Here is a 27,915-nt window from a genome sequence, read left to right as displayed (position 1 = left end):
CCGTGGATAGGATCGATAACAGTCTCGGTCATGTCAAAAACAATGTGAGGTTGACCTGTCTTGAGTGCAATAGACGCAACGGCGCTAGTTAAGACCACGTGGGGGTAATTGAGTATCGTTAGGTATCACTTGTAGTTGCTCGCGTGTAAATCCGCGCTGAGGAGCAGTTGAATCCAGTCTATAGATCGGTGGTCTACCAGTTGATCGTGTTATCGTTGATATGTTATGTGTGGTAACACTCCAAATAGGATCAGTAGCTCTTTTTTTACCGCCTTCAAGCTCTCCTGGTTCATATAGATATCTCACGGTAACATCGCCGAGAATCGGCTTGGAAACGCTATTTATTTTTGATTTTCCGGGTATATACTCGTATTTAATCGCGTCGCTGGGCTTCATGTTGATTGCTCGGGTAATCTCGTTATTTAACGCTGCAATTACGCCTGGCAACCTTTTAACCCATTCACGAGATCGTTTTTCTTGGATGAATTCCTTCGCGTATTGATATCCAAATAACCGTTCAGCAAGAGTCCGATTGAATCGTTCAACAATTGCCTGATCACGATGTAGCGCAGTATGACCTCGTCGTATCGCGACGCTATGATGTTTCAGCGTTGATAAAACAGCGCCGCGAAATTCACTACCGGGATCAACTTGTAATAGATTTGGCCAGCGCAGAGGGCCTCTTCGATAAATTCTTTCAAACGCAGCGGCTACTTCAGTTGCCGACTTTGTTTTTAACGGCTCCGCTTGTTTGTATCGACTCGCAACATCAACTACGGTTAGCGCGTATTTGTAACCGTTGTCATGCGGCAAAAATAGTATATCAGCCTGATGAACTTCATTAGGTACGCTGACATCAAAGCGCGAGAAGTTGATTTGTTTAGGCGGTGGTAGATAGATTTGCCATATAGCCTGTTTGGATAACCAATTAGCCGCAGTGGTCTTTGTTACCTTTGCAGCGCTTGCAAGCTTACCAATTGCGGCCTTCCCCTTCCAGTATCCTCTCGGAGAATAATAGATGGATTCCATGTTGTTATTATAAACGCTATCGTTTTCAATTACCAGCGCCAGAAGCTCCGCTTCCAATCATTAATTTACCTTTCATAGCCGATTTTACCAACCATGAGGCCAATTTTTCTTTGACGGATTTATCAGGAATAGCATTTAATGCGTGAATTAATTTTACATCCGCGATATGACGCTGTTGCAGATCGCTACTTTTGTAAGCAACATCATGAGCATGACACGCCTTATCGATAGCGTTTATTGGATACTCACCGGGTTTGGGCTGATTTTGATCATCGAGTCTAATATCTAATCGTGTTCCGGGGCCACAGTAGCTATATCCTGGGAGGTGTTTTTCTCCTGGATACTTTGCCCACGGTGTTCCGGGGAGTTTTGCCAATTTGGCTGCGATGTCACCTCCTCGCTTTTTTTTAAAACATCTCCGGGTCTAATAGAAATAAATCTAAATTTCTTTGTACCGCATTGTACACACTTACCAGTAAGCGTCGATCTGTTATTTCTTGTTGTAGCGGTTGTCATATCATTTGTGCCAGTACGCACTCTACACTTCACACAATATAGATCCATAATTTATGTATAGAGATATGAATATAATTGATTTTTCGGCGACTAAAACAAGAGAACCAGTTAAGCATGTTGCAGCGTTACCAAACTCGATCCGGATGATTATCATCGGACCATCTGGATCCGGCAAGACGCAATTGTTACTCAATTTAATAATGAGATGGATGAAGTGGGATAAGTTGTATTTGGTTGCTCCTAGCGTAGATGATCAACGATGCTACGAGGTGTTAAAAGATTTCAACGAGAATGCATCAGCGATCGCTAAAAAAAATGTTATTGAGTTTATTACGGATATCAATGATGCACCGGGTATTGATGATATTGATGGCGACGTTAACAATCTAGTCGTGTACGATGATGTTATGTTAGACAATCAAAAAAACCCAGCTAGGATATTTTCCAGAGGCAGGCATAAAAACACTGACGTGATATATGTCACTCAACGATACACTCAGATTCCAAAAGTAATTAGAGACAACTGTAATATTCTTGCTGTGTTCAACGGCGTTGATACACACACGCTACGAAATATTTGGCAGACATGGTGCGGCGGTGACATGGACTTTAATGTTTTTCGAAACTTTTTTAGTCATGCTCAGTCGACCCCACATGGATTCGTAACGATAAATTTACATGATCCTCGGACACGATATCGTATCGGACTTGACCAAATATTCGGTTAGTTGTAAATAATTTTCATTGTAAATAACTACTTAGCAGCAGAGGGGGCGATGACATCGACGCGGTCGTCGATGTGCTTACCGGACGCTGACGACGCTGGGGATCGGCGCGCAGAAGGTGTTAATTAAACCAAATGACGACTGGACGATCCCCAACGACGTTGTCGTTTTTTTTTTTTACCAGGCGCTGACGACACTAGATCGTTGAGTGCAGAAAGTAATAATTAAGCAAAATAACGATTGGACAAAATGTCCGATTCGCCCCCTCTGCTGCTAATATCGTAAGCGGGTAGTGATTTTATTGCATGGAAGAAACCACGATTCCGTAAATTGCCGAGTTTTTCCGAGTTTTAATGAGACGACAGATCACGTGGTACCGTGACGCAATACTAGCCAGTCCTCGAATACAAACATAAACATTGGCGAGCGATGCAGACGGAAGGAGACCACATTTGGGTTGCACATTCAAAACTTGAATCTGCAGTCTGATATAATAGTTTATGTACTGTACTGGTCAGTGTTAAAAGAATTTGTTTAGGCACAGGCCCCGGGCAGGTGACTTAAATAAACTCAAGCCTGACTGAAATTCCACAAGCCCGGACAGTTCATACCTGTCAACTCTCAAGCCGGGAGAAAAACCTCCTGATTTTGGGGGTATTTCCTCATCTACATCTCGATCTCGTAATATCTCTAAATTTGTCGCAGCGAAGTCCCGATAATTACATTATGTCTGTCAATTTTCATTTGTCAGAAGAAGAAAAAACCAACCCCAAACCGTTTATAAATAGATATAACGTATGCAATCCACAGTCTAAGCTGCCACACTGCAGACATCGTTGTGATATGACTGAAAAATTGTTAAAACTACGTTAAAAATTCAAATCACACGCACACACGTCTAAATCCGGCACTGGACGAAATAATTAATATCACACAACATTTTTTTTCTTTTTTTTTCTTCTTCAGTAAATAGAACGTGAAAATTAAACATTATTCAAGTAAATTTCAGATGTTTTTAAACAACTACAACAGTACTATAGTATAACAAAATTTAAAGAATACAATTGTCACCAATTAGCTTAAATGAATGATCACTGTGAAATTTTCTCTGCAAACAAAAATCGCATCTCCATTTCCGCCAAAGAAACTCGGCCAGTTAACACATGACATTCCTCGACCGTATATGTAAAGTTTAATTACCATAATTAAATTAAAATGAATAAAACAAAATATACCATGCAGTATATGTGGCCCTAAAGAACTAATTCTGAATAAATATTTTGTTCAGCAAACAGTGTTACATGCATTAAGACTTAAACCTGAAGTCCATGGCATCGTAAGTAACAACAAAATAGGCATCGTTTATTTTGGCAATCAATTGCTGGTGCTTACACACACACACACTGTCGAACAGGGTTTCTTTGAAGTATGTCCGAAGGGCAGTCCTTTTCACAAGATCAATGCAAGGATGGAATATGTTCATCAGTCACATCGGCTTTATTGTGATGTGATGTGATTTTGATTTTTAACGTAGCTTTAACAATTTTTCAGTCATATCGCTACGATGTCTGCAATGTGGCAGTTTATAGTGATGTCTAGCACTGGGGCATCATGCCGCAGACATGTAGCATGATGTCCCACCCAGTCACATTATCCTGACACCAGGCCGACCAGTCCTAACACTAACCTCTTAATGCTGAACGCCAAGCGAGGCAGCTGTTAGTACCATTTTAAAAGTCTTTCGTATGACTCGGCCGGGGATCGAACCCACGACCTCCCGCATCCGAGGCGGACGCTCTAACCATTAGGCCACCGGAACGGTCACATCGGCTTTATTGTTTGCGTACTTAAATCAAAACTTTAGCTATTTTGCAATTTAGCCAGAGCTGACCAGAATATGCAAAATGGGCTTGTCCTGGGGGAATAATAAGGCGTATCACATGGAGAAAAGGTACGTCCCATGGGCGCTCGCACATTGGGGCAAGGGGTTGGGTCAATAGTCCCCCCCCCCCCAGTTTCTATTGTCAGCCATTTAATGTGAAACTTTGACCTCTTTTCTTTTAATCGCTGTTATTTAAACTGCCCAAGGAATAATTTTATATCAGTTCCAATCATTACAGATTACCGTTTATGCATACTACATGTATACAATGATTTTTTTTAAAAATTTGTAATTTTTATAAGATTACTGAAAATTGTGTTTTCTCGAAACACGACAGGTTTAGAATATTATTTTTGGCAAAGCCTCCATTTGATTAAAATCAAATCTAAATTTCACCTTGGACAGTATTGATTTGATTTAGATTGTGCCATGTTAAGGCATGCATGTCAACATCTTGAAAATACATTTACTAATTTCACCAGCGCGATCAAAGTTTCCTCAGGCAAACAATTTTTGTTTCGACAAGCCTGACGGGCACCTCATTTTGAATACAGGATGGGCCGGAACTAAAACCAGAGGGACCCAGGGTGTCGGGCTATCCGATTTATTTTTAGCACTGCTGGTGTAGATAAAAGATCTGTGAATTGATTGTTGCATTTTGTGGTCACTTACTCGGCCTTCTGCCTATTTTCGTAACTCGCACGTTCAACACTTTTCCCAGGATTTAAAATATTCAACGTTATGTCTGGAACAGAGCCAACTTTTTGTCTAAGCCTAGCATTTGCGTATCCTTGAGCTGCCATTTTTTCAGAATCCCTGTCGTAACAGTTCTTTGAGAAATGTAACGAGCACATAGGGCTGTATGGTGTTGCTTTGAAATCGACTCGTCTGTAATAATGTATCCATTCTTTCAGTATGCCTTTATCTTTCGGAAAAGAAAAAAAAATGTTGTCCACTGGCTTTTCTTAATGTTTTATTACACCCGTAAGCAACGCAAAACGGTATTGTCTTTTACTCTGGCAACTCCCACTTGGGCTGCTGGAGTCGCTACTATGACGTCACATCCCGAAAGTAACCGAATAGGCGCGGAAATTTTGCATACGAGGTCACGGAAATTCAGCTCCTAGAAGATAGGCCAATATTTTAATATTGGCATTTCGGTCGCAGATGATACTTCAGAATAAGGTTTACTGCTATAGTACCTTTATTATTATCCAATATTTCCATTGGTTTCTGGTCTCCTTTAAGGGTGCAAAAGGTTCAATGAAATTGTTATCAAGCTTTAACTTGGTAAATATCATTTAGCTTTAGAATTTTACTGAACCTTTCATACCCTAAGGGGCCCCATGATAAGTTTAGAGTATATCCTATGACAGAAGCATAGTAGGGTAAAAAGTCAAGTAACTGTGCATTGCAGATCATGAAATTTAACTGAACATGGTCAACATATATAACGAATTAGCAAATGGGATAAAGTTGATTCAAACAAGTTTTTGCTGAATGTCATTACATATATGACATTTTTCTGATAATATTACACGAACATAAGTCTCTGGTCCAAACAGCTGTTTTTAATGTTGTAGCCACTGGTACCTTCTCTGAAAAGGTAGCATGTGAGAAATGTCATTCTTGTACTATGTAGCATAAAATATCAGAACTGATGGCAGCAGCTTTTCTGAAATCATGTCTCTGTTCACTGCCCAAAAAATGGGCCTGGAAACTAACATATAGTTTGTTTTCATTAATCCTAATATTGTTTGTTCTATCTAAAGAAGTACAAGAGTGACTGTACAGTCATCTGTCTTGTGCATAAGCTGCAGTGTGAATTTCACCCAAATGATGATTCCAGCTCAAGATTGCTTAAGATCACCTAATTATAAAGATAACTGTGCTCTTATTTACACCTAAATTTCTAAGAAATTAAGGGATTGCCCTCTTTGGCCAGAAAGCACTACCAGAAGCAAAACCAATCTGTGTGAGGGAAATTTCAAAGGATGTTTACAAACTCTTGAAACTGATTGTAAGTATCTTAGCACAATATCAACATCCTGTGTGACTGAATTCTTGGGTAAATTGGGTCTCTTTTTAAACACTCATCCCCAAAAATATTTAAGCAATAGGTGTTGCAAAAAATTTGAACCATTCAATAAAACTAGAATAGCAGATTTAGTTGTATTGATATCACTATATCCTTATTCATTATGAAAGAGCTAAGTATTCCGACAAATATACAAATCAGCAAAATGGATAGATCTGGTTTTGGCCAAAAAAGCACAGCAATCACTGGAGATATGTCTAATATTGTAACTATGTTGACTGTCTCCAAGCAGAGCATTAAATATCATAAAGTGTGGTAAGTTTCTTTTCTCCGTAGCCTTCCTGACAGCCAAAAAACTTCCACGTGGAGTTTTTTCAATGGATGCAATACGGCCGGGTCATGTGGAAGAAAAAGAATCTGAGAGGTTCTGAGCAGTATGTGTCACCAATCTGATACAAAAAAACAGTAGTTTGGGGAACAATGGCTGAATACTAAAGATCAGTGCCACCATTGCCAACTCTGTTCTCCCAATTTCTGAAAACTCAATGAATTACACTGAAAGGGGAAAAAACATAAGGTAGAGTGAAATTACTCCATGAAAAAGGCATCAAAAGTGAAGCATGAGGGTCTGGTTTGTATGAAATATATCTTAGTAGCTGACAAGTTTGGTCCTGAGGGAAACTGTCAATATTACATCTACCAAATTATGTTCAATTTCTTGAAAAATTTAGGGCCTCAACATGCATTCAGTCATGGTTTAACTAATTTGATAGAACATCCGCCTCCATCTTCAATGTGGCCAATAACATGCAATGAACCAAATATCTATTGTTCTACATTATTTCTGTATTTCAAAGCCATGCTTGAGTTTGTCAACCCAACTCCCCATTTTATTAATATATGAAAGGGCAACAGTATTGCCTATAAGCAGTCTTACTTGTTGACCTTTCATTCCTGATCAGAAGCGTTGTAAAATGAAAAAGACCTGCTGCTAGTGAAAGGAAATTAACATTCTACAGTCTTTCTTCTGATAATCAAAGGCACTCAGTTGATAAACTAAATCATAGTTAAATCTTCCCCATATCATTATAATAAGTTTGTTAATTATTATGTTAATATCACTGCTATCAAAATAGATGTAAGGATGGTGTACAGAGACTGGGCAAACAATAAAATGCCCATTCTGAATCCACCAGTGGACAAGGTTGCAATCGTCACTCAAAACCATGTAACAGTCAATTCACCCCTATGCAATTTCAAGTTGTAGTCCTTCTGTGTCAAGGACTCTCTGGTACAGCAGCGTGTACTGGGTATGGAATGCTAACTTCACTGGCCAACATATATCCAATCAATGATGCGAAATCCTGAATGAGAATGGAAATCTACCTCAGTTGGCAGTCAGATAACAAGCTATCAGCATTTTCTTCTGTAATGTACACAGTCATGTGAACAGAATTAATAACCAAGCTCCCAAAACACAATAACTTGAATAATGAATCCCAGGTTATGCATCAAAATGCAGTGTCTTGCTTATTTTTTACACAGTGAAATAATGTGTCTGCATGCAGTAAACTCACCAATGTATATTATGTTACAATGGCCGACTTTGTGCAGGTATGCAAAATAGACTTCAATAACTTTGTTAATACACAAAGATCAGAGGCCAACCCATCTAAAAAACAAGTGAATTCCTAAGCTATATTATACAAGCATAATCTTTAGTAAAGTCTGTGCAAACCATGATTGAAAATAGAATAATATGCCTCTTTTATGTAAATGGAGGCAAACCAGCAGTCTTTTATTTCATTTGCTTGATTGCAGAATGTAAAGTGTCCATCTGAAATGGACATTTTTAAAAATAGATATTGATTCCAGTGCCTGCAGTTAACGATTAATCTGTATGTACCATCCTTCTTGGGTCTTAAGAATATGCCAAAGAGAAAATTTGATGGAGGGTACAACTTAGAGCAGAATCAACTTCAAGTACTCACAGTGTCAATAAAGTTATTTTTGGGGTGAAAGTTTTCACTTTTATCTAGTCACATTCAATTTCATATTCCAGTAAAGTACTTAAACTCCAAGTGTTGACATTTTTTTTTTATTTCATCTTTTTGGAAATATGACTCTTTGCCAGCATTGAAATTGACAGGAGTGTTAACAGGACTGGAAACAAAAACCTTATTCAGCTGGGAGGTAAGGACAAAGGTATCATTACAAGTACTTACATAAAAGGCATCAATCATGGCAGCCACCACTGCTGAGTGGAGCCCTGTTTACTTTTTTTCTGCTTCATTTTCAATTATAGAATTTATTTTAAATGGCAGATTTTATTTTTGTAGCATGAACTGAACTGAAAAGAGCAATAAAGCTTGTACATAAACTGTTGGTGAGAAGGTACAATATGTTACTTGCCAAAACACCACATCAGGACACCTCTAGAGGTCTGTTATTCTCCTTAGGTTCATTACAGAGGATATGATCATGTACCCCTGAATGCTTTTCATTTGGATGTCATGAAACCTATTATGGTCTGAAATGTTTAACCAAATTTCTATTGCCTCTGTTTAATTCTTACACATCATTGGCCAAATGAACTGCACATGGCAAATTTCATAATAGCAATCATTGTCAGAAATGGCATGACCTATATGATCCTGACTAATAGAACTCAACAACTTTGTCACAAAATGCACTTAAATTCATTTGCAATGTTTTCCGCAAAGATGGCTTCTAATTCATCCCCTAGTGTGTTGCTCAAGTGAGTGAATAATCATCATTGCTGGGGGAGGGGGGGGGGATGGGGGATTCCTTGTTGATATCTTCAACTTGGAATGTCTGAAAGGTCTGCTTGTGTGAGTGCTTTCTAGAGGACATTACAGTCAACATTTGGCTTTGAAGTGGTGCCACATCACTTAAGAACTTTTGTAAGTGATCAGCTTGCTGTTGACATAACTGTACATTTGCAGCACACTGGTTATTTATCTGGTCTTTAAGCAGCCATGTTTGTGTCACATGGCTTGTGACACTGCTTGAGACAAATGGGCAAAACTAGCTCTAATTGAAATGATTTCTTTGTGGCCACTTGAGCTCCAACAACCTCAATGTCATGAACCATGTTGACATTAAATATAATTGCAGCAGGCTTCTTACAAGAACATAACTCTTTTTGACATCACTTTAAGCAAAGACCTGTGAAACTACTAGCCATGCTAATTGAAATGACTGCTTTGCAACCCCATGAGCTCCAATAACATATCTGACTACTATATATAGTTCAAGAGTTTCACATCTGTAACCATGCACAGATGTCTATTAAGTCTCTTGCAGTAATCTATGTTCAACATAAGGCTGATATTAAGTTTTGCAGGAAGCACATCATCTGCCAATATCGCAGCAGAGCTGACCAGTGCACATGAAACCTACTAAAGGTGGTATTTGCTATACCCATATTACAACATAAAGGAAACAGTACTAATCAAGTCTGATTGGGAAAATCACAAAAACTTTGTTAGTGGCTACATCCACAAACTGACCATCACATTACACTTGCATACTGACCAGTCATATGACCAATGCATTATCTTGTGGGATAACTTTGGTTATGAATGGTTCAATGAAATTTCTATGACTTTAGTATTCCATCCAAGGTCATAATGGGGAGTGAGCTTGTCACAGAATGAATTGTCTTAACTTTCTTATGATTCATGCAAAATATGATGTCAGAGAATTATAAAAGGAGTTTAGGAAAATTCTGAAAATGAAAAACTTGAATCAAAACCTCAGGATATTTTTTTTTATATGACTGGGAACCTGACCTGTTAAAGGAGCACTAAGCAAGTTGAAGAATGACTTAACTTCATTGTTATTCATACCAAGCATGATGAGAATCTATAAAAAGATATAGGAAATATGAGTAAAATAAAATCATAACAAACGTACTGATGCTGACAGAAAGGTGACTGATACATCTCACTTCCTACTAATGTAAGCTTAACAATTCAAATCTCAATGATCTAGTTTTATTTTTTTCCATGACTGGCATGCAATTAAAAACTTTAACCAAAGCCTTAGATGCTGGTGGAAGATGACTGCTATGTTTTGGTTTCTCCCAATGTGGACTCAACAGTTAAAATCTCAATGATCTGGTTTCATTTTTTCCATGACTGGCATGCAGTCATAAGTAGGTAGGCTCAACAACGATGAGAAACTGTGGTGGTAAACAAACATGAAATGGTGTTTAATGGAAATAGAATGTTACTCATTAAAAATAATCTACTGATCAAGACATTTTTCAAAGGTAAATGTTGTAGTAAATGGCATAGTTCCAAGACAATTCTGCCTCAGTATTAATCAATCAACTTTATGTATTGAATTTTGTGTTATTCACTCAATTCTAATCAACATCAACTTTTTCCTTGGGATGTCAATTCAATATTAAACAAAAAGAACTGACATTGTATTTGTAATAAGTAGAAAAATGTTTACTCTATTTACAGATTTTATTTTGTTTTGCATTGACAACTGTAGGTTGACAACATCATTAATGCTCATGTTTACAAACAAAAGAAACCAACATGGATTGGGGAATACAATCCAGTTTCATGTTTACAAACAAACGAAACCAACAAGGATTGGGGAATACAATCCAGGGGAATACAATCCTGGTTGCTTAAGCTGAACAAAGTAAACATTTAATGTCCGATTTAACTGACTTGCACACTTAAATGTTATGTAAAAATGATATTGTTTAATAAAATTTCATCAACAATACCATATGGAAAGAATTGTTACAGATGACAATAGTAAAATGACTCTCAATAAGTAATCTTGAATTGATTTATCAATATTTGAGATTCTGGATCTGCCAAAGTATGACGTCTGTTTTATAATGATTCTTGATAAAACTTTAAGTTTGTGGCCAATTATCATTCATGTTTCAAGTAACATTTATAAGAATAAATATAATGGAAATTACAATGGTTTAATGAAATGAAATGCACTCACATTTGTCAGTAAAACGTAACATGGTTTTGCTTTAAATACACGAATAAGTGAACAAACAAAAAAGAAAAAAAATAAGTGATGTATCTGAACTTCAAACAAAATTTTACTATATATTTCAATAATTTCAAGTTTCAAATCATACTATAATCTCTACAACTTTTCTTACACTTACTGTCTGTACAAATATTTGTTAGGATGTTTATTTCACTCCATTCTTAAACTGAAACTTGGAAAGGTATATTTGTTTGTCAACTTTTTGTTGAAACTAGCATATGTTGGCATTCTTCCCCTATAAACTACACATTTTCAATAGCATATGTTGGCATTGCCCACCTATAAAAAACACATTCAGCTTCATAATTGTTATGAATGCAATATTTTGAGGAAGATAACGTAAAATTAAAAAAGATCTATTGCTACTCATACATCTACAATCTACACTGTTGCTCACATATATATTATATTTATGTATTACCACTTTTGCTACAGTAGCTGCGATTAAAGCCATACATGCTGATGCTATCTATGGTGTCTGCACTTGTTCCATGCCACAGGGTACTTTCATTCTGATGACCTGGATTGTTCTGCTCAATCAGTTTCTTCTTTGCTTCATATTGCTGATATATGGTTCTATTCTGTATTCTCTCCAACTGAAATAAGATTTTAAAAAGTCACACAGGTACAGATCTTACCTGACAAGCTCAGCTGGAACATGCTTTTTTAACAATGTTGATAAAACCATAGAAAGTAGGTAACAGCATAATTTAAAAGTACTCCCATTCCATATCTCAAGTTCTCAAAGTTCTTAAAAAGAGACTTTAACTTAAATCATGCTGTTAAGATCTTGTTTATTTTAAATAGGGGAGTACTGTAACACAGTTGCATTTGAAACAACTGCTTATTAATGGTGACTTAAATAAGCTCATTTACAGCTTTACCTGGTTAAGCTAGATGAAATGAATACCAACAAAACTAAGTTACACATGTATTAATGCTGCAAAAGTAAAGTGAACATCAATGTTGCTCCATGTTATGCTGAAAGTTGATAATTACATTGAAAATAATGATGTTCATAGTAGAGTTATAGCCTGTAATGGAAATTCATGCAGACTGGCACACAGACAAATGCATGGACTGATGACTAATATGAACACCTGATATGGAAAGACATGCAGATTGGCATACCAATACAGTGTAGATACATGGACTGATGACTAATATGAACACCTGTAATGGAAAGACATGCAGATTGGCATACCAATACAGTGTAGATGCATGGACTGATAACTAATATGAACACCTGTAATGGAAAGACATGCAGATTGGCATACCAATACAGTGTAGATGCATGGACTGATGACTAATATGAACACATGTAATGGAAAGACATGCAGATTGGCATACCAATACAGTGTAGATGCATGGACTGATGACTAATATGAACACCTGTAATGGAAAGACATGCAGATTGGCATACCAATACAGTGTAGATGCACAGACTGATGACTAATGTAAATACTATAAAATGCCTTCTGTTTTAATCCATGGTATGAAAAACAATTAGAGCAAGTGCAGCCTTCAGAATATAATTTAAACCATCACTTAACCTTTCAGACAGTGGACTGTACATGTATTTATTCCATCTGTGATGCTGTTTGGACTGGGCAGCAGGTCCAGCCTATATTAGCCATCTCCCAAGTGCATGATAGATGGATTTTGCACACATTGCTCATATATTCAATAAGTATTTTAAGAGATAAATGTAATTAAATTTACTGTAGAGCAAATAATTTTTCATAATTGTTTCCTGAAATTGTACATACAAATTGCTGCACAAATATAGAACAAGTCCAAGGAACAGGTTGACATTAAATATATTTTTAATGTATCTAGCTTTAAATATTAATACCAATTATTTATTCCAAATAATACTTCAAGAAACTTTCTTTACTGTTCATTGAAGAACAAACCAAAACAATGTGTTATGTTTAACATTTTTATGGGAAACATTTCTGGTGATGTAGCTCGATTTAATCTGCCAAGTCAATGAAAGAATTTCTATGACTGTGCACATTTATATTAATTTTACTGGTGTGCACATTCCCACCAAAAATATGTGTACATGTCCATCAATTGCAGTACTGAATTTACTGATGGAAGTGAGTCTTTTTGCCAGTGTGAGAATAGTGGAAACAAGGAGTGGCCACTGGATGTGTGCAGAATGTGTGACTGTGTATGGTAAACAGTTACATGTGCTAGATTGTATATTTTTGGCTATAGTGTTAAGAATCTATGGTCTTAAATTAAGTAACAGAAAAATCGGAACCAACAAGTTTTGTAACCTTTAAATATGAAATTTATTTCCTTAAATTACAAAGTGAAAAATTAAAAGTAACTTACAGTGGTGAATGAAATCCTAAAATGTTCTAAAAGTTCTGAAAGTTCTATAACAAGTCTAAAAGTAACAATTATTCCAAATAAGTTCCAGTGGTGTTCTGAATGATGACCAATCTATTGTTCTGATGTGCAATAGTCTTGATGTATCACAATGATATAATCCAAAATGTATGGAACGCCAGAGCTGTCTTAAGATGAGAATATTTATTATATGCTGTGCTTTTGTACTTATATGATGTGCAAACTTCTTATATGCTGTGCTTTTGTACTTACATGATGTGCAAACTTCATTATATATATGCTGTGCATTTGTACTTATATAATGTGCAAACTTCTTTATATGCTGTGCAAACTTCATTATATCCTGTGCTTTTGTGCTTATATGATGTGCAAACTTCATTATATGCTGTGCTTTCTTCCTTATATGATGTGCAAACTTCTTTATATGAAACTTCATTATAATGAGATGGCCGATAGCTGCTGCCAGAATACAACATCAAAGTAACATGAATCTGTCATCAACTTGTTATTAGCAAGTGTGAATTTCATTCATGTCAAAATTAATTGCTTTTAGACTCCCAGCTAACTGTCCAGCTAGAATGCCCCTATTTCAGTTCCTTGTGGTTGAAAGCTAGCTTTAAATATGGGATTTCTATATTGTATTGTGCATAATAGATTGTAGGTGATATTTTGTACCAAAATAAGATTAGCTGACTGTTATTGTGATGTGTTTGATTGACAGGCACTCCAAATACATTGTCTGAATAGTGTTGTGATTTTTTTTATACAAAAATACTTAGCTTTATCTTGAAGACACGGAGTATGTAATATAATCAAGAATTCCAAGAGGAAGAAATGATAAGAATTCTATATTATTTGTATTTAGTATTTTATAATATCACATAATTATTCAGTGTATCACATACACCGCTTCCTCGATAACTCGCGCCCGGATAACTTGCGATCCTGCTTATAACACGGTGTCCGTCTTGGCTCCCAATTTTTTCCAGAGAAAATGTATTTAAAATATCTTTAAAATATGCTGAACATGAAAAAATTACGATAAGAATTGATAAATTAAACCTTGATACATTGCTCATTTTATCATCGAAAATGGTGATTAATGCCCGTAAAAATATAATCCATATTTTGAAATTTGCAAGATCTAAAGAAGAATTAATTTCAGAGATCTTGAAAACGCTTAATTACGCGTATTTGGACGCCAATTTTTGATCTGAGATGCAGAAAATCACTGAGGTGGGAGTCCTCCGTATGCATGTAGTAGGTGCGCGGGAAAATTCAAAGATTTGCCGGTCCTGTTTCAGCCACCTGCTTTGTGGGAAAATGTGTTGATCAGTTAACTGTGCTGATATTTACAATGACAGAATACAGTGACTGAAAGACTCTTTGATGTACTGTTGCCATTTTATAAGAGTACATTAAAAAAAAAAAAGAACATGATGCAACAGCTAGGTGGCTAGATCAAAGGCTTTGACTGGAGGCCGAGTGAAAAAATGTACTGATATTTAGTGATTGAATTCAGAGGCAGAAAGACCCAGTTTTAAAATCCTAACGAGACCTCTGTTTAAAGATATCATATATTATGTAAGTTTTTATGATAAATAGTTGTCAGTATACTGAAAATAAACAGTCTGGTGAAATAGCGATCAATGAAAACTTCTGGTGAATGCTAACAGGTGGCAACAGAGAATGAAATAAACACCAATTAAACGTCTTCCTGTGTGAAAGTCACGTTCTAATCCTTTAATTCCGTTTCAGTGTAAACATTATAATCACAACATATTCTGTTCATTGAAAACATGAAAAGAGTCAATCGACCGTCACATCGAAACCCGTGAGTACTTCTGTGAGAACCTAATTACATGCCGGCTTTGTTCTGATCAACAACTTGGGGAAGTGTTCGCTGCATTAAACAAAAATCAATTACAAGAGACCTGGGGTGCTGGATTAAGGGTCTTGGAGCTGCCTTTGACGTAAAGCAAAACAGTAACAGAGACAGCGACGATGATAGTGACTTCGAATGTTTCAGTGAAACTGATGTCATTAATGCCGAGGCTGTTTGGGAGAAATTTGTACAGACTCATGGTCCTGAGATGGGCGTTTCTCTTGATGATATGGAGAAGTGGATTTGTACTGACAATGATTGCCCACAGCCGAATACATGTCAGATGAAACTATAATTAATTCTATAACAAACAAATTTGCAGCAGAAGACGATTCTAACTGGAGTAACACAAGTATTGAAAGTGATGCAGATGCAGATGTTGCACACACACCCCACCCCTCTGCACAGGAAGCAATCAAATATTTTGATATTGCCATAAGGAGGCTGGAGACCCTAAATGTTGACTACGTAAAGCTCATGCAGTTGAGAAATCTGAGGGATTTTGCTCGGCGGCAGAGAAACCAAGGAATAAAACACACACAAAAAAATAACATTTTTTCAAAAAGTGAATTGATATTTGTCAAGCGTGGCACAAACGGCAAGTATTAACTTGTTCTAATTTACGTTGCTTTAAATTTGTTGACCAATTAAATATGTTAGTACTGATTAAACCTTGTTTTTTTGTTTTCCATATTACTTCTATCACATTCAAATCTATCTATCTATCTATCGTTCGATCAACACTGTTTCTCGAAAAGAGTCGATCTTTTGTATATAAAAAACGTCTAATTTGGATCAAACAATAAAACTAGAATGTATCCAATTCAACATAAAAATTAGTGATGTAGTACACAATGTGTGAAGTGGTACACATGTTAAGCGAACGGAAACCACGTGGAATAATGTTTTTGATGATTACCTCAATATACTGTAATTTATCCTGAAATTAATGTTGTCCTATGAGGAAATAATAAAGTACACCGTTATGAAGAGATATTTATTCACAGTTAATCTCAGAATGATTATAAAGAGTATTCAACAGTATAATCTGCCTACCCCCCCCTTATTTTTCCGTTATGTCATCAATCACTTTATTGGTTTTGGGCTTATTTTATAGGTCCCTCGATAACTCGCGCCTCACTTATAGTGCGGTTGATGTTTCTGGACCCCGATGTGCGCGAGTTATCGAGGAGTGGTGTACCTACACATACTAATGTGAGCCTCAGTTTGATATATATATATATATATATATATATATATATATATATATATATATATATATATATATATATATATATATATATATATATATAATTGTAGAAATTACATAGCTTTATACCACAGTAAACAAAATTATGTTTATAGTATCAGTTAAGTTTAAGTTCAATAACAGTTCAATAGCAATAAGTTCAATAACAAATGCTCTCTTCAAAATCAGTTTTGACAATTTGTTTTATTTACATATCATCAATAGGAAAATAAATATCAAGTTCGTTAATTGGATGGGGAGGTAACATTTAATATCACCATGGTATATTATGTTACACATTTGTATTAGGGACTATATATCATGAATCAGGCAGCCAGTCACATCATGGTTATTGGTTTGGACGTTTTATATTGATTTATCACAAGTTGTCAGCACATGATAGGCTATACATGGCGGCTAGTATGGCAATCGTTTTAGACCAATAGGTCTCTCATGTTCCCTGGTTTCGATGTCCCAGCCTTAAGTACTGGATGTTTGTAAATTTTTAGTGGTATAATCATTTAAAGTTTCTTTATTGTCAACATATAAGTACAATGTTTCTTGGTATTTGTGATATCCAGGGAGTGATATGAATAGGTAAGAATTTTAGAGTTTAGAATATAATTGTTTTGCCTTATTGAGTGAAGAGAGATGTGTTAAGATATAGGCAAGTCCACAAATGTAATATTTGTATAATTATAAATGGGGTAAGAGCGAGAGGGATTTCTATCAAACTGGAAATACTACTAATGTACAGCATATTTATTTTTATTTGCATTACAGAAGGAAATAATGTTTCAAACAAAATTTATTTCAACAGCATACTTTTTTTAGTTGTCATGCATACACACAAATCATTATATATCACACACACACACACACACACACACACACACACAGGACCAGATTATCCATATTGCAAAATGGGCAACATGGCCAGGGCCCCCGAGGCTCAAGGGGCCCCATATATTATCTGATTTCACAGGCAGGGCCCCCGTGGCTCAAGAGGCCCTGTAAAGTATCGTCTGATTTCACAGGCAGTATAGTTAATAGTACTGTAACCATATATATGGACAATGCAGGATAGCTATGGGCCCCTATGTTGGCTGTGCCCAGGGCCCCCAAAGGCCTTAATCTGGGCCGGTATATATAAATTACAATACAAAATAACAGATACTGATTATGCACCCATGTATATTGCAGTAGCATAAAATAGTTATTACATGGTTGGTAGAGTGCTATACTTTACATTTCAACCTGTTCTCATTTCTTAGGCATTTATGAGAACTGGCTGAGAACACTGACAGGGGTCTCCTTTCTCTTCTATTCACCTACTGGCCATCATTATTTTAGCTTGTATTTTAAATAAAGTAATGACTGTTTACACATCTGAAACAGAATGTTACTTCTGCTCACTTGGAAATAAAAATCAGAAAATACATTTTAAAAAGTCTCATCATTTCAAATTATTTGATTCATGATGTTCATTTGAAATGAGCAACATACATGCTTAGAATTGGAAACAAATTTCTTTGTAGCCATAAGGACTAGTAGGGTGAGAAATTTACTTGTCCTGCTGATCTTTCAATATTTCACTAGTCCTTCACACAACATACTGTCAGACAGGTATCAAGAGAACTAGCCATTGAACTACTGAAATTATGTAAATTACTAGTCGGACAGAAAATGTACTAGTCTTGGACTAGACGATTACCAGTAATTTCAACACCTGTGAATATATATATATATATATATATATATATATATATCATGTGTAATGTCATCTTGTTGCTGAACTGCAATCAAACTAGTAAATGAATACTACTTATGCATATTTTCAAAACCTTTAACTGAGAGCAATGATTTTTTTTTGTCTTCAAAAGGTTTATTATATGTGCATAATTTCCTTTCTTATCTTCAAGTTATTAAAGAAAAGATGAGCTTTTGGGATGGCATATTGTCTGTCCATTAGTATATTTCTTATCACCACTTATCGTAATCTAATTTGGAGGATTATCATGACACTTTATGCACACATGTTCATTCTATGGTCTACTCGGTTGTAAATGAAAATGGTGTTACTCCGACATTTAATATGGCTACCACAGCAGGCTTCTTGAAATCTTGTTATTACTGCTAGTTAATGAAATTGAATGAATGATAAAAAAAATTAAAGTCGCCTATGAATCGGGTGCTATTGCGACTGGTTAAGTCTCGAATGTCGAGATTCTGAACTGTATGAATGGTACCACTACAGTTCCATGTTTATGTTTGAGTGTCACACTTCTTAATTGGTCTGTCTGGACGAGGCAAAAGTGGAAAGAAATTTAGGATAGACCCTCAACACCAAACAAACAATTTCCAATCTGCCAACTAATAAGAGCATTTTATTAAATTCAATTAGCATTTCCAATAATAGTTAACACCAAATATTCCCAGCTAAAAGAATTAAGTCATTGTGAATTCAGCCCTCAATTACATTTATTCAATCTTGGTTGCATATTACAAGTTAAATTTCTACAAGAGTATTAAACTACCAATCAAATTTGAGTTAATATATTGAACCTTGCAAGTTGCAAATCCAGCCAAAGAATTCAACCTCCAATCAGATGCAGCCTTACATAGTTAGTATGTTTGAGTTAGCTCAAGGTCTCACTGGATAGTTTAGTATTTTGACACCATGCTAATTTTTAAGGTAGAAAGCATGAACCCAATTATCACAAGCCTAGCATTTATAAATTCATACATAAGCTAAATCTATAATGTGGTTTAGATTTACTTTGAGTTAGGCTTGAAAACAGGTTGGCATGTTGGTGACTGCCTGTCACAGTTAGATGAGCATTGGAGATCAAATGCGTAACTTGGGCTGCAAATGAGCTGCTGACTTGGCTTATGTATTTATGTTACCTCCCCATCCAATTAACGAACTTGATATTTATTTTCCTATTGATGATACAGTGTATGTAAATAAAACAAATTGTCAAAAAAGATTATGAAGAGAGCATTGTTACTGAACTTATTGCTATTGAACTGTTATTGAACTTAAACTTAACTGATACTATAAACAGAAAAAAAATTACTGTGGTATAAAGCTATGTAATTTCTACAATTATATATATATATATCAAACTGAGGCTCACGTTAGTATGTGTAGGTATGTGATACACTGAATATGTGATATTACAAAATACTGAATACAAATAATATAGAATTCTTGTCATTTCTTCCTCTTGGAATTCTTATTATATTACATACTCCGTGTCTTCAAGATAAATCTAAGTATTCTTGTAAAAAAAAAAAATCACAACACTATACAGACAATGTATCTGGAGTGCCTGTTAATCAAACATATCACAATAACAGTCAGCTAATCTTAGTTTGGTACAAATATCACCTACAATCTATTATGCACAATACAATATAGAAATCCCATATTTAAAGCTAGCTTTCAAATACAGGGAACTGAAATAGGGGCATTCTAGATGGACAGTTAGCTGGGAGTCTAAAAGCAATTAATTTTGACATGAATGAAATTCACACTTGCTAATAACAAGTTGATGACAGATTCATGTTACTTTGATGTTGTATTCTGGCAGCAGCTATCGGCCATCTCATTATAATGAAGTTTCATATAATGAAATGCACTTCATATAAGCAAGAAAGTACAGCATATAATGAAGTTTGCACATCATATAAGTACAAAAGCACAGGATATAATGAAGTTTGCACAGCATATAAGTACAAAAGCAAAGCATATAAAGAAGTTTGCACATCATATAAGTACAAATGCACAGCATATAATGAAGTTTGCACATCATATAAGTATAAATGCACAGCATATAATGAAGTTTGCACATCATATAAGTACAAAAGCACAGCATATTAAGAAGTTTGCACATCATATATGTACAAAAGCACAGCATATAAAGAAGTTTGCACATCATATAAGTACAAAAGCACAGCATATAAAGAAGTTTGCACATCATATAAGTACAAAAGCACAGCATATAAAGAAGTTTGCACATCATATAAGTATAAATGCACAGCATATAATGAAGTTTGCACATCATATAAGTACAAATGCACAGCATATAATGAAGTTTGCACATCATATAAGTATAAATGCACAGCATATAATGAAGTTTGCACATCATAAAGTACAAAAGCACAGCATATAATACATATTCTCATCTTAAGACAGCCCTGGCGTTCCATAAAAATGTTTTTCAATTAATTCATAGTAATTCTAAAACAGGTACTAAATCCTAAAGTCTGAGCACTCTGAAATTCCATTAAATAATTGAAATAAATTAAATTCTCTCAACTGCAACGTGCATAATTAAAACTAATGTTTGTGCAAGGAATAAGTAATTTTCAGTAAAGTATCCCATATATATATATATATATATATATATATATATATATATATATATATATATATATATATATATAACTAAGATGTAATACAGAAAAGGAGGAGAGTCAAATTTTCATGATAAATCAATCAAATTTTGTCAAAAAGTTCAGTTACTTTAGCAGGTAGCCAATCAAGAATTAGGTCAGTCTGGTTTTTCCAGAACTTCCATGACCCTGAACTTGAATCTCATAAACATTTTAGCTTCTATCCTGAAACAATGTAATGTGTTTACTAAAATGATCTCACCTTCAAGTACAAACTGACAAATATAAGGAAAATTTTGCATTTAATGTTACTTACTTAATGACCCTTACACACTATAATTATAAAAATTAATAAACATAATATAGATAGACAGTAGCTATGTACAAACTGAACGTCTTTGTGGTCACACATTATTAGATTTAGAGGTGTACTATAATTAGTGAATTTTGGATTCCTGGTGCTGTGGCTTGGCAACTTTTTCTATGAAGTGGCCAGCATTTGCAGAGACCCATTTGCTTTTAATGAGAGAGGTGAATTTCTTATCCAACTGAGTGGCATTTGAACTAAGCTTTTGTTCAAGGGACTGGTACACGTGATCCATATCTCATGTCAGAGCAATGTAAAGCAGATGATCTGCATTAAAATAGACTGCCTGGCATATGTTTGCACTGGACATCATTTGGTAGCAATGTAAAGCAGACTGTCTGCATTAAAATTTGCTGCCTGGCATATCCTTGTGTTGGACAGTATGCTAGATTTCTTTGGTCCTTCCATATTTTTTGACTTAACTACATGCCTCCATAACACAATTTATCATGAAAAAAAAATGATTTTTTTAAGACTCCCAAACCCCATGACAATGTCATGTTAAAAAACAAACAAACAACAAGTTTTTAGTAATCTTCAGGAAGAATAAACCTACATCAGTTTATTATATGCCTGTGACATGTATAAACAGTAAACAGTACTGTCTAGAGTTCACTTCAAGCTATCCACAGGGCAGCTTATGCATTAAAAGGCAAAGAGGTAAGGTATAAACAACCCCATTTCATGTATTACTTAACTGCCTGCCAATAGCTAGGATGATGTATTAAGTCCTTTATAGACTGTTGTGGGGGCATCCAATCTGCCAATTAGCATAGGAAAAGTTCTAAATTCATCTTAAGTTACTTGTAAATCATCTAAGATTCATATAGAAGCACAAAGGTTATTACTGACCACTGCCTTGAATGAGAATGTTTAAGCCATCTGCATTAAAGCTTATTGGTAAGTCTGTTAATAGTGGCAAAATCTCTTTGAAGTCAAATTTTAATCCACATATAAAACACAAGACATGATTATTGCAGTTGTCAGAATAGTGTTCAAGTGTGATTCAGTTTAGAAGGTGATTCAGAAAGCAATAATCTATCAGCAAAACATGCAAAACCCAACAAAAATAAATTTCACAACTCCAGCTTGATGGAGCTTTAATTTGAGAAGCAAAGATGGGGGGGGGGAGGGGTCTTTTAATTTTTGGCATATACTGCAAAACAACAAATCAGCATAAGTCACTGTATGATGTCTGTCAAAACTGGAGCACCACCTGTATGTAACATCTTCAACATGCTGAAATGAATATTCAGATTTGTTCTCTTTATTAATTGCTATCTTAATCAATGTGGTCAAAAACTATTAACTGACATATGCTTTGCAGGATGATTTCAGCCATAAAATACTTTGATTGAAAGGCAATAATAATGAGACCCTCTTGTTTGCACAGTTGATTGGTGTTGATAAAGCATTAACACCCAAACTGGACAGAGGCATTTATTACTGCTTTATACTTGTATCCTGCACTGAATATGAACATATTCTCCCAGCGCCCATTTCCCCCAGTGAAATAGACAGTTCCAAATGTGATGTATATTCATTTTACTATATAGACAGGCATATCTCATGGTCAAACTGCATCAGCAAGTTTTGCTACATTTACCACCTATTTCTTTTTAAGTATATGAAATGCTCTGAAGAAATCATACAAATAAATTTCTTTTATTCAGATTTCAATTTCCAATCATTTGCTATTATATACTTATGTGATTATACGAAATGTTAGCTAATTCTCAATTGGACGACAGTGCTTTTTTTGGATCACATGCGCTGATGCCCCTTGGGACCTCAAAACAGTTATTTAGTCTCACCCCCACAGTCTCACTAACAGTTATTTAGTCTCACCCCTCACCCCCAATATGGCAGGTATGTAACTATGAGAATGTCACAATGGTTAACTCGTGTTCTTGTTTTAGTTCTGTCAGTGTTTTTGAGAATTATGCATAGCATAAATGGGCCATATTATGACCTACAAAACCTGACAGTTACCCTTTTGTTTCCATTGTCCATTGGGATATTTGTTGGAAAGATGCCTGCCATCTTGTTGATAGTAATAGTAAAATAAATTAGTTCCAGCAGAAGGGAGAAGAAACTGTTTCAGCCAATGAATATAAATAATACAGTGTAAGTATTTCATGGGCTTATGTTGACCAATCAAATTCACAGAAAGTGATATTTTAATGTGTTGACATATAGAAAAACCCTGCGAACACAGTAATTATGTGATAAATGAGAAGTATAATCTCATTTGTCCTACACAAATACAAGACTCTTTCAATGTAAGGTACTTCACTATAATACAGTTCCAATGATAAAGCAAGTTTGATCATGGATTCCATTTCATTAGTATCAGTACGATTATATGTATAATGTACTTCATTATGAGGCACTCCCACTGTAAGGTGGTATACTTTATGGAACCATTGCTAGTATTATAACAAGGGAGTACTGTATTATGAACTTTATTATAAGGAGGTTTCACTATGAGGTTGTATAATCGAAGGATCCTATGGACAGTATTTATTGCACAAATCTTTCTTTTTTGTTACAAGGGGAAGTGTTATGTATATTTAATTTGCATTGTTTGTTTGTGAGTTTTTTTTCCATTTTTTTATTTCATTATTTGCTATTGTAATGTGACATTGTATGTTGGACTTCACCTTTGCAAAAATCAAGTTTATTTTCTATTTGACCTGAATTATTGATTTTTAATTATTTTTTTTTAGTTTACTCTTTAAACAACTAATACATAGCTGAAATGTTCTGTATATTTATGGATTTATTGCCAGGATCATTACTAATAGAAGTAAATATGTTTATTTGGGTCTGGGTCTAGGTAATTGGGATTCCCTTACAATTTACCTGGTGTACCTGACATTGTCCAGGTTATATGTTATAATTTAGTAACAGATTTCTAGTTATAGCTAACATTTCTGTTGTAAACATTAAGAACTTTCTAGAAGGTTATTTTCCATTAGGTAATGGTTGTTTTAAGAAAATGTTAATTGCAACCTGAGGTCAAGTAAAATGCCATATAATCTTTGCAAAAATAATCATTCATGATCAAGATCTGGCAGAATCAATTTGTATTATTGTTGTGTTCAGTTTTCATTTGGGGTGGAATTTATTTCTTCAAGTTATTTAATTCAGTGATTATTTTCTCCTGAAATAAAGAGTACTAATAAATAAAAAAATATTCTTGGACAGAGACATTCACTGGGATTAATAGTGAATTTAGACCTGGAAGTATATTACTGTGTTTCAACAAAAGGCTATTGGCAAATCAGCATTATACATGGCATCACAGACACATCAACACTTCTATGTTGGACTTAATTTGGATTTCTACAAAAGTTTATTCAGAACTTTAAATTATTCTGACTTGTTTCTGTAATTCTAGGATTATTCTGGGATTTAAATTGCAGTACTGTAAGTTCTTTTTTTCTTTTCACTTTGCATTCTATGGAACTTAATTATCTGTTGAATTTTGGAAAGTTTGTTCCTTTACACTCATTTCTGTTGTTTTAAGAGCATAGACTTGTAACAATATATATATATATATATATATATATATATATATATATATATATATATATATATATATATATATATATATATATATATATATATATTCTTTATCTTCTTTTATATATATATTCATTTTTCTATAGAGACAAGCATATCTTATGGTCAAACTGCATCATATACAGTTCTGACAATGCTAGCATTATGTTTATTATGAACAACTCCATTCTGACCAGGATGTGCTGAGAGAATCCAGTAGTGAAGTTTGGACAACAGTACCTCCCAGTCCCTAGTGAGTGCAATGATGAGGACTAATGCCACTTGCATTACCTTTAAACCCTATATAGAACTATTGAAAGCATCAAAGACTGCATTAAATTAAGCTTATATTTTGCCTTCCAATCGATTTTAAAGACAAAAATGTGATGTTACCTTTTATTTAAAATCAGTCTAGCTGTGATTAATGAGTGTTTGCACAAGCATATATATGGCACTGAGATTTGACAAATTGTTAATTCTGCTAACTATATCTTTCTTTGTACGTGTATTAAATGGCTTGAAAAGAGCGAATAAATAAGTCAACTGTTTTCATTCAAATTTGAATTTTCAATCATTTTCTATAGGCTTATATTGAAAAATTTATTATTCTCAGTTGGATTATATGGCTTTTTTTGGCTGTGCACACTGTTCTCCCCTCCTTGGGACATCATAACACACTTTTTGAGTCTCAAAAACCTTCCAATACTGTCAGGGAATATGGCAGGTATGACTTAATAGGTTCTCACAAATGAACAAAAGAGGATACTTATATCACAATTATGATGATTACATTGAAACCAAAATATATATACATTAAAAAAACGAGTACCCTACAGGGATTGATACTCTACTGGCTGAAAAGAATTTTCAGGAATCCAAGACAAGGATATTTATCTTTTTGAACTGATGAGTGCTGAGACACCATAAGAAGTCTTCTTGGTGAAAATCCCATGTCAATATGACTTTCCATTCAGGATGAGAAATAATTTTCAAGATGGTTGCATACTGAATGCAAAATCTGTACCATTATCATTCAGGACCAAGTAAACACGATAAGAAGGCTTTTAGCATAAATCATATGTTGATATGACCATCAAGTTAGAAGGATAACAAGATGTTTAAGTATTTTAGCTTGTGCTAATGGCTGGACAGATGCCAGGCCACCTAACTATAGCTCTTTTAATTTCACATGAGAAGACTTCTTTAACTGCAATTTATTTCTTACAGAAGGCATTCCACAGCATTTACAGAGATTGATATTTCACTCTGTAGTATGTGATTTATTGATAAAATACTTTTGTTAAAGAAAATCTTATAATGTATTTCTTACTAAAATGTATGAATGTGAAGATGGAAATTTTAAATTAAGGTACATTAGGCACCTTTTTAAATGATGAACATATGCATGAATCCAGACTGGTGTACTATGACTCCATTCATCCAATTTGATCAATTTATTATTTTTTAAGTTAAACAAGCAGATTTATGTTTGCATTTGTATCTGACACCAACAGGATCCACATCTGCCACCATGTTTTAAAGGGATTTGTGCATTATCATAATGCACTAAAACAAGGAAGTGGTGTGTGCTAGGAATTAGAGATCCTTTACTAGATACAGTTTATGAAAAGGCTGACTACTGAAATGAACAGCATATAATGATTGACCATAAGGCTGGCAATTAAAATGATGCCAATTGGCTTGTCATATAATGAAGCGGACAACTGGAGTGAACAATATGATTAAGATAAAGATTCTAGAAAATAGCTGGAGTATCAAACTGATGGAAAGATGCAACATCTGTGAAGTCTCTAGCGAAAGCATGCTGACCAGGCATGAGAGGGATACCTGATGGATGATGTAATTCAACACCTAGAAGACTTCATACATGGGAAGGCCACTTTTGTCTGATTTCTACCTTGGCAAGAAGAGGACTATTCTGCATTTTTAATGCTAAAAAGGTCAAAAGACTGGGGTTTTGTACCTTAAGTTTTTACTTGAATACTGTTGAAAGGGACGGAATTGCAAAGTTGTGCATGTTCTACTAATCTATTATGATTGCGGAATGTATTTAAAAAAGACCTATTCACCAAACCATGAATGTCAATACCAATGAAAATGACATTTTTTGCAACCAAGAACATTTATACCCATACAATTCACATTTATCCTTGACATGCATATGCTTTTTTAAATCTTCCTGACATGTTATGTACTCGTATTAAACCTTCGTCACTATTCACACGAGATACGTGCTTATGATCTCACTTTAAAATGGCTGTCAGTTCTCAGTAATATAATATTTATTACAACAGTGTCTGATAATTATGAGAAACATTTGTCGAATGAATATTAAGCAAAGAATATTGCCGTATAAATTCTTTTAGTAATATTCATTGAATCTACTACCTTTACAATAGTCCTATTTCCCGCTAGAGACTGTAAAAACTTTTGCTGTACGTATTGGTATTCCTTATCAGTGCTTTGCAGATTCACCACTTTGAGGTTTTCATTGGGTGCCATCTTTGTCCATGTTGAAGGTAAATCAAAGGCAGTCATCTCTGCATCAAATTTGGATAATTTGCATAAAACTTAACATTAAATTGCACTTGTCAATTAACATTTATTACAGAAATGCTTAAAATGAATTGAGAAAATGTCAGAAAGAAACTGGATTTAAATCTTTGAGTTCTAAAACTGTTTGCATGCACTTGTATCATTTACATAAAATTCAGGATGAACCCAACATCCATCTTGATGGTCCTCTTATCCTAGTTGTGGAGGTGACCAAATTTGTAGGACTTAATTTTACCAGAAACTAATGTTCCTTCTGC

General features: G+C 34.8%; 1 protein-coding gene across 1 annotated transcript in view; it reads right to left on the bottom strand.

The window, feature by feature from the left end:
- LOC149771980 (uncharacterized) overlaps positions 1-27,915 on the bottom strand; it is a 127,193-nt gene that overhangs the window by 17,595 nt on the left and 81,683 nt on the right. The window contains exons 13-14 of the mRNA XM_089947994.1: positions 27,491-27,642; positions 11,670-11,844 (exon numbers count right to left, since the gene is read on the bottom strand). Of these exons, the coding sequence (XP_089804120.1) occupies positions 11,670-11,844; positions 27,491-27,642 (327 nt within the window). The remainder of the gene's footprint in view (positions 1-11,669; positions 11,845-27,490; positions 27,643-27,915) is intronic.

This window comes from Sinohyriopsis cumingii, unplaced genomic scaffold, assembly GCF_028554795.1.
Source record: "Sinohyriopsis cumingii isolate HCF-2022 unplaced genomic scaffold, ASM2855479v2 utg001530l, whole genome shotgun sequence".
In the NCBI taxonomy this organism is placed as follows: Eukaryota; Metazoa; Mollusca; class Bivalvia; order Unionida; family Unionidae; genus Sinohyriopsis; species Sinohyriopsis cumingii.
Note: the sequence above shows the minus strand (reverse complement) of the source record. Positions and strands in the feature narration are given on the sequence as shown.